The following is an 8887-nucleotide window of genomic DNA, read 5'->3' as shown; positions in this document are numbered from 1 at the left end:
AACTCCTGATAAAAACCTATACAAACCAGAGTTCATTCATCAGAATGAACTGCTGATAAAAACATACATAAACCAGAGCTCATTCCAGAAGTGAACTCCTGATAAAAATAGAGTTCATTCGTAAAAATGAACTACAACATCATCAACTTCATCTTCTTCTTCGTCTTCAACAGCAGCAGCAAAACATCATCGTCTTCAACAGCAGCAGAAATTTATCTTTAACACGAGCAGCAAACATCAGTAACAAAGATCTTCAACAACAAAATCAAGATCTTCAACATCAAAATCAAAATCATCGTCATCTTTATCATCGTCAATAACAAGATCTTTATCATCAAATTCAAGATCTTCATCATCTTCATTCGTTTGCATCATCATATTCTAAAGAAAACAGAGTTCATTTCAAGAATGAAGTTCATCAAATTCATCATCTTCAACAATTTCAGCAGCAGTGACGAAGAAGAACATAAATCTTCGTTGTTTTCATCATCTTCATCGTGTTCATCATCATCTTCAACCACAACAGCATCAAAACAGGGAGAAAAACAGAGTTCATTTCAAGAATGAACTTCATCAAATTCATTATCTTCAACAGTAGCAGCAGCAGTGACGAAGAAGAACATAAATCTTCATCGTTTTCATCATCTTCATCGTGTTCATCATCATCGTCAACCACAAACAGCATCAAAACAGAGAGAAAACACAAAATCTTTGTCAAAAAATCGTCGTCTTGTTCATCATCTTGATATACTCATGACGTTTATCATCTCTGCAAATCGTATTCATCATCTCTGCAAAATAAAAACCCTAGAACTCATACAATCTTCATTGTTTATGCAGCAGCAGGAGAAGAAAAAAGAGGAGAGAGAGAGTAGATCTGAAAAATATGGAGGTGAGAGAAAATAAATCTGAAAATAATATCTTCTCTCTTGATAATTGACTATATATATCATATGGTGACGTCATGGATGATGTAATGGTCCCAAAAGGGTATTTCTGCCACTACAAGATGACATTTACATCATCCATGACATCACCCTAGGACCAAACTATAATTTTTAGGACCAAATTATAATTTATATTACCAAATAGGACCAAACAGACAATTGACTAGGTCAATTGGACTAGACTCTCTCTAATGTATTATTCTTAGGACCAATTGGTATTTTCTTGTAGTCTAAATTCTACAATCCATGTGAATGGCCCATTTTCAGTCTTCTTCTTCAGTACCATTACATGATAAGTATCAGAATCTTTATGAAGGTGAGTTGCCGACAAACAACCCCCTAAAACCCCAAGTCTAAAACGCTGCCAAGGAGTGCCACAAGATGTAGGAATTTCGTAAATTGTTTCACAAGATAAATCAAAAGCCAAAACTCTACCATCTTTAAGCTGCCAACAAAGAAATTCCAATACATTCACAAACACAGCACGTATAGAAACAAACGAGTCCAGGTTTTCTTTAAATTTCCCTCCTGTTTTTCTCCATCCCTTACCACTTCCAAGCGTGTACACCTCAACATGTACAAAATTGGGCTCTTCCAACAAGTTATAAACTCTAATAACCTTGTACTCATTCGTCTTAGAAACATAACCAAATCCAGTTAACAATCCTTGACCACGACCGGACTTTTTCTCAAATTCCGGTCGAGACACGCATTCTCTTGTGATGGGATTACAAATGTAAAGGGCTGGTTCATAACTCACGGTCTCATCATCAGGGCACCCATAAAGACAAACTAAACCATTGCAGGAGCCAGTTAAACTGTAATACTTAAACGGAGCAGGGTTTAGTTTGATTCTTGTAACTCTGTGGCAGGGTTGTTCCTCTGAAGATGAATACTCATTATCATACAATTCTAAATAATGAAATTGTATGTATGCTTGAATTGGATTGTTATTCAGGAAAAGGAAAGTACACTTACCATCACAAGCACCAGCAGAATCTAGATTGTTAAGGAGGTGATCCAAGTGAGATTGAGAAAATGATTGACGATTGATCACATTATTGGGAGACTAACTTACAGTCTAGAACTGATTCCGTTGGTAAACGTGTTAAAATGTTGGAGATTAGATTTACTGAAAGCATACTAAAGTTCCCCATGATCTACGGATTATGAATGGCAGAACTTTAGTAGGGTTTTTTGAGAAGAAATGGGATTTTGTTGCGGAGACTAGGGGTGACGGCTTTGAGAAATGTCAAGGGTTCCTTTCCCTTCTTTTCAAGGACTGTTTTAGGGTTTGGTGGGTGGACCCGCAGACTTGAGATGAAAAAGCCCACACTCAAGTATGACTTGATGGATAGTACAACTACAAGCCACAAACATAAGACTCTAGTACCTTTGGACCCACGGTTGGCTGGTTGCTTGGGTGCGTCATTAGCCATTGGCACCACTGATAAAACACCGGTGGTTTTGTTAGTGAAAAAATATGTAGTAAGGTAATTCAGGAGTGGAGAAAAGAGATTTTACGTGAAAGTATAGGGCTTGGCTTTGGCTCAAGCCAATTCTAGTCCTGCTAATTAAAATGATTTTCAAGTTAAGATTGTCACAAGAAAGTGAAATGCCCCTTTACAAGGAGATTTTGATAATTAAATTTCTATAATTCTGAGCAATGAACAATAAAACAGAGGAACAGATACAAAAATAGATGTAGTTCAAGAACAGCAAGGCATAATCATCCTATGGGAAAAGAGAACAAAAAGCTGACAAGTGTGAATACCAGCTGAGAAACAAGCCCTAGAAAGAACATATAAAAATATTTTACATTGAACATTTCACGGTGACCAGAACAAGAGAAGAACAAAAAGAAAAAAGGGATACTCAAGGCCACAACTGAACTCCCTTCTTGATGGTAGTACATGACTAGGGCACGGAAACTTAAGACCCGTAAATATGTCTGTGGACTGGAGGAGCTTCAAAACCTTGAACCACTTCCCTCCATGGTTTCTCTATGACTAATACTGAACTCTCCGACAGATGCCCCACAAATAGAGCAGGATCTTTGAAAGGACTAAAATTGAAGTTAAAGTTCTTTTTGCTTTCTCTTTTTCTTTTGTGGTTCACCTTACCATTACCATTAGCTTGTGGAACCTCTGATGATGAATCTAATACTCCATTTACCAAACTGTTGTCGTCATCATCTTGAACCACTGGCTTCCCAAAGTCGATGTAGCACATTGCCCTGGACATGGAAACCATTTTGTTCATATAAAGAGTTGCGTTTGAAGTGATATGAATGTTAGCACAATAGTCGCATTTCTTAGTCATGTAGATGTAGGGTTGGCAAGACTTGTGTCATTTTATGTCTCAAATAGCGAAACATTGTCATTCAGCTGTCCCACTTCTAACAAAATCCAAATATGGATATGGCTAGACCTTAAAATGGCGAAACAAAACTAAGCCTCAATTAACCTCTATCTACCAGACAACCACTTCAAAGAAGTTCTATTCATCTACATTAGAAGTGGATCAACCAGCTAGGACTCAGTGACAGCATGCATAGGAAGACAAGAAATTATTTATACCTGGCGCTGTAGATAAGCACTGAAGTTGAACATGATTGAGGGAAGGACATCCCAATAATCTCCCCTGGAAATTCCTGAAATCTTCTGGGAAGAAGATTAGTATGGCGAATCGACCACGGTCCTAATTGTTTCACCTCCACGTCAAATACATATACTTGGTTTGTAGAAGTTGTAATGATAAGAACAATGCCATATTCTGGGGTAATCATGAAACCCCCAGCAGTAACAGAAGCCTCATCCAACCGAGATATAAACCAGTGCTGCCTGTCAACGTGCACAATAAAATAAAAGAAAATTAAAAAGAGATCTTATAAGCACGAGAAAACCAACTTTTAAGAATATATAGGCTATGAGAATCAAGTAATGCATAATGACCCTCCTTGAGTAACCATGAGTATTTGCACAGTGCTGAAATTAGTTGCACAAACATTTTTGTACGACAAAAAAAAAAAAGAATAGACCTGTGAAAAGATACACGATTGGGAACAACATATAAACATTTAAAATTGGAAATGAATCAGATATCTTGGCGAAATTCGAGATTACAAAATACAATCACAACTAAACAGACCAGACTCGCGTAACAATAAATTTTGCTCTAACAGGTAAACATGCAAATGGCATGCCATATAGTACCAAAAAGCATGTTGAAGTACAACCGCGTATAAAGTAAAAAACATTTTGATTTCCCATAGCAAGGGCATTATAGCTAAAAGTTTCACAGTCTACATGCCTCAGATTGGAGAATGGAAATGGTCTAGATGAATGAAAGAAAAAAAAAAGTTTCCGACTACAGATTCAAGGACACAACTAACTAAATGAAAACTGAACCCAGAGGGGAAGACTTAAAGAGTACAATAGACTTCAAGAATAAACTCGTAATGAGTTGGTGGTCTGGAGGATGCTGAATTGATGGTCAAGAAATTAAAAATAAATAAATAAATAAAAAGTTCTCACCTTTGTGTTTCAAGATTGAAGACATATATATCACCAAAACAATTAACAGCAGACAGCCACTGTCCGTCTGAACTGACAAACATCCTTGTTATAGGTGGCTCACCAGGTGGCAAATCATTGTCAGCGTCCTTCCGGCAAGGTGTGCAAGTATGCGAAATTTCTGTACTTTCAACATCCACAACCTGGACAACCATGAAAAAAGAATTAGAACAAAAATAAAATCAGTCTCGTAATAAACCACATACAATTACCAAGACCTCCAATCTAAACAGTATTCAAAGTATGTGCGCATTTCCTACTATGCATGTGCAACTACATTCACATTGGCAAATATGAGTCAACCACTGTTAGACCCCCATACACATTATACATATTTACTCCTCTTTCTCACAGCTTGAGCTTTAAATATTATCTCTAGCCAGGTAATGAGCACAAATTTTTGCTCAGCGACACCAAAACGCCTAAGCACGCAAAAATTAACAGAAAAAGACGTTGAACAGATAAAATTTATTTGAAATGCTTACGTAAATCTTTCTATCATGTCCTGCGATAATCAACTTCGAAGAATCGGCACTGAAAACCATCGAATGCGCAAATGGAAGTTTACGAGATAACTTCTTTTTAGTGATGGAAGCCTTTTTTTCAGCTTTTGAATATTCAAAAAGGTTAGGTTTCTCATGGTCGGAGTATGCAAACAACAATCCACTACAAGAGATGGCACTGCATATTATCTTCGATCGGCTCTTAATGCTAGTAAGCAACGATGTGCTTGCGCTCCCTTTAGAGCCCATGCCACTCTTTGAGTGAACAAGTGAAACATCCAGAGAGTTGGAGTTCTGAACTAATATCATAGAAGCACCATCTATGAGTGTGTTGTGCACCAACTGGATGGGCACTCGTTGAGGTGCAGGGCAAATATCATGTGGGGCAAAGTTGGTGAACTCCTGAGCAGAGTATGCAAAGAGCTTTGTATCATCACCAGCAGAGATTAGCATGGGGACTCCCAAATGCGCCCACTTCCGGTAACTGAAATCATAGGGGTCCCGACGACGACGTTCTCTTTTTAGCTTTTTATCAGGTATTAGCTCTGTCAAAAAAGAAGTTCTTTAATAAATCAAAACTGACGTCTCTTAAAGGAGGTCTAAGTTTCACTCTTTACAACACAATATACGAGAAAACGAAGCAGTAACAAACCTTCTCTGTCAATAGGAACTGCTACCGTCAAGGCTCTGACATCATGAGTGTGAGCTCTTACATAACCAACATAGACCCACTTCTTCACCACCGCTGTAGAAGACCTATCATTGCCAGACTCTATGGTATCACTGGAGAGCTTATATTGGATTACCTACACAGCAAATGATAACATTTCTAGTATCACTAATAGAAAAATCACTGGAAGTAAAGTACTGCAAGTTTATAATTCAGAAAAACATGACTAGTGAGAAAAACAACAGAAAAATCATAATATCATTCGAGAAATGCGAAATGATCAAGTGGAACATCAGATGAGCACTTAGATGGCAAGCTACTACGAAATACAACAAGCACGGCATCAGAATCACACAGGAGTCAACTCTAAAACTCTAATACCTACTAAATTTTCAGATTGTTACATTAAATTTCTGTGTTTAATCTTAATTGAAACTTTTTTTCCCTAACATAGTGGAAATCAACTTATTTGTACCCTCGAGCTTAAGCATTGAATCTTAAAACTGTTGGTGAACACTAAGAAAAGGTAATGTGGAATGTGCCGGGAGAGCAGAAGTTCAGTTGGGCACACTTAAGTCCCTTCAGCAACGACCTAAGTGAGAGACCTTGATGCAAATTTACAGCTAAGTTTGGAGCTATAAACTGATTGTTGACCATTACCTGACCATCAGAACCAGCAGAAAATACTTTATTATGACTAGGAGAAGGTGCCAAAGCATTGACATCACCCTTGTGGCAAGAATGTGCCTGCAAAAGTGTTCCTTGTTCACCGTCCCAAAACTGAACACTGCCAGTACTATCTCCACTAACCAGAGTACCAGACCTAAAAGGATTAAAAAAATACAATGATTAACCACTACAACTCAAAACCAAACAACATAAGTAGATGATTGAGTAGTTAAGATCTACTCTTACTTTAGATAAATTAAAGACCACACACAAAGATCTGATCCGTCACGCAATCCTCCCGTTCCAACTGTTATCCTATAGACCTCATGAGTCGTCTGGGCATCCCAGCATCTTATAAATCTGCAAAGGCCAGTGAACTGTAAGAAACTTGACAAATTTGTAGAATCATCTTAGTGAAAACCAAAGAATGTGCAGTCATACAAATTATAGTTCAACAAACACAAATAAAAGAAGCAAAAATGTCACAAATATGAAATATCAAATATTAGACCCAAATAAGATGTGAAAAATAAGCTAACATACCCATCACTACTCCCTGAAAATATTGACTTAGCATCGAGACTCCATGCAACACTTAGAACACGCCCTGCCAATTAAGAAAATCAGAAAAACTTTCTCAATGAAAATAATGTATCAAATAAAAAAAATCAACTCAGGGGAGAAGAAAGATGAGGAAACCTCACCACTAACCCTAGGCAACGTCCTGTTGTAAGTTAACTCATCTGAATCAGAAACAATATAAATTCGAACACAACCATCATCGCAGCCAATAGCTAGACGTGGGTCTTCAAGCATTGGATGCAATTCAATGTCATCATTATCATCATCACTTTCGCTAGTGTCATCGTCACTAAGAGCACTAACAGCATTAGTTGCATGTCCATTGACTGCTCGCTGGGTATCATTTTGTGTGGGAATTAAAGATTCGTCAAGAGGTTCTACAGCCATCTGCCATATTGATGCTCCAATGTTGTCTAAAATAATCTGCACAACACAAAAAGAAAAATACAAACCTGTATGATAAGAAAAAAAATACAGTGTAACATAACAAATTCATTTACACATTAAGGTAGTAAACGACAAGGTCACAGAGAAACTGCGTGCAAAAAAATTCTAAAAACCAGCGGAGGTCAGTGCAGTACCAAAAATCACAACTTTTCCTTGATTTTTCATTTGTTCTAGGAAAAACCAAGAGTCTTCACAGGTTTTTGGCATAGACAGAGACCATCATAAGTTCTTCTCAGACTCTAACAGAAAGTTTGCAAAACATAGTTGAAGAAACTGATTAATTTTCAATCTTAGCAACTTTATTTCTTAATATTAATCCAACAAAAATTTAAGTCAACCCAATGACCATATACCCAACATTTTCCCCTAATTTATAGACACTTCCATTTCAAACACTGAAACTACTGAAATACAGAAAACCCTAAAAGAAAGTCCAAATCAAAAATATGAATACCTTTTGTTTTAAATGAAAAAGATCCCATTCTGAAATGGATCCGTCAATGCTAGATGACAACAAACGACCAGCCGGCATCGTTTTGGAGTTGGAACGACACCAAACAAGTGAAGAAACTCTCGAATTAGGGTCTCCATGTATAGTCTACACAAACAATGAAACAGATTAATCAAAAAAAATCAAATTAAACCAAAACCCTAATAAGGAATGAACAAATGAAATTAGATTAAGAATAGAGATTATACCAGTTGACAATGCCAACCAACAGAACCAGGTGAAACAAGCCAAATCTCTAAAGACCCATCTTCACGAGCAGCAGCAACTTTAGAATTATCAATACTAGTAGCTAATGCAATAATAGGTGATGGTTTCCAATCTACTGATGTTGTATTCTTATGTATTATCAGTTTCTCCATTAAGATTCTCAATAATAATAAACAAAAACCCTAAAAAATACAACCAATCTCCTATTAGTTTTCTCTTTCCTTTGTTGAATGAAATTAGGGTTTCCTGATAGAGAAGAAAGAGAAGAAGAGATGCGAACTCGAAAAGAGCTGCAGGTCTTGCCTCTAGAGAGAGGTTTAAGCGCGGCCGTCAGTCAGGGTTTTGATAGAGTGTTTTAGGTCTTCTCTCTTCTTCTTCGTCTTCTGTTTTCTATTTTGCTTTCTAGTCCGAGTCTTGCACATACATAGAGGGGGACTGGTTCAGTTGGAATCTGGCTCAACCGAGTTGCAACTGGGCCTCTTGCACTACTGGTGACTGTGTCGTATATATACCATTTGGTGCCCATGTTCATGCTTATATCGGCCCGTTTTGCACATACAGGGGATTATCTATATACTCTAGTATTTAGGAATCAATAATAATTTCAAAGGATTACGAGAGAAGAGAGAGCCTTACACATCACTAAAGTCAGCCCTTCCAAAATGTAGGAAAGCTCACCGGAATCAAGTTATTTAAAATTAAAATCACTAAAGTTTGTCCTTTTATGATATAAGAAAGTTGACCGGCCATAAAAAGCAATAACCATAAAAATTAGA

At 37.2% G+C, this 8887-nt stretch overlaps 2 protein-coding genes across 2 annotated transcripts; both read right to left on the bottom strand.

Annotated features, from left to right (window-relative positions):
• Nucleotides 1–1149: 1149 nt before the first annotated feature.
• Nucleotides 1150–2104, bottom strand: LOC113291056. The gene is made up of 2 exons (XM_026540636.1): nucleotides 2026–2104; nucleotides 1150–1946 (listed from the first exon to the last, which is right to left on the bottom strand). The coding sequence occupies exons 1-2, from the start codon at nucleotides 2102–2104 to the stop codon at nucleotides 1150–1152; spliced, it is 876 nt and encodes a 291-aa protein (XP_026396421.1).
• Nucleotides 2105–2552: 448 nt separating this feature from the next.
• On the bottom strand, nucleotides 2553–8499 carry LOC113288370 (WD repeat-containing protein PCN-like). Its single transcript, XM_026537391.1, has 11 exons — nucleotides 8093–8499; nucleotides 7848–7991; nucleotides 7069–7369; nucleotides 6908–6971; nucleotides 6611–6724; nucleotides 6356–6518; nucleotides 5678–5831; nucleotides 5008–5570; nucleotides 4484–4665; nucleotides 3527–3790; nucleotides 2553–3183 (listed from the first exon to the last, which is right to left on the bottom strand). The coding sequence occupies exons 1-11, from the start codon at nucleotides 8261–8263 to the stop codon at nucleotides 2880–2882; spliced, it is 2424 nt and encodes an 807-aa protein (XP_026393176.1). The 5' UTR covers nucleotides 8264–8499; the 3' UTR covers nucleotides 2553–2879.
• Nucleotides 8500–8887: the final 388 nt, after the last annotated feature.

The sequence above is a fragment of the Papaver somniferum genome, chromosome 6, assembly GCF_003573695.1.
Source record: "Papaver somniferum cultivar HN1 chromosome 6, ASM357369v1, whole genome shotgun sequence".
Taxonomy (NCBI): domain Eukaryota; kingdom Viridiplantae; phylum Streptophyta; class Magnoliopsida; order Ranunculales; family Papaveraceae; genus Papaver; species Papaver somniferum.
This window is presented reverse-complemented; position numbering and strand designations above follow the sequence as displayed.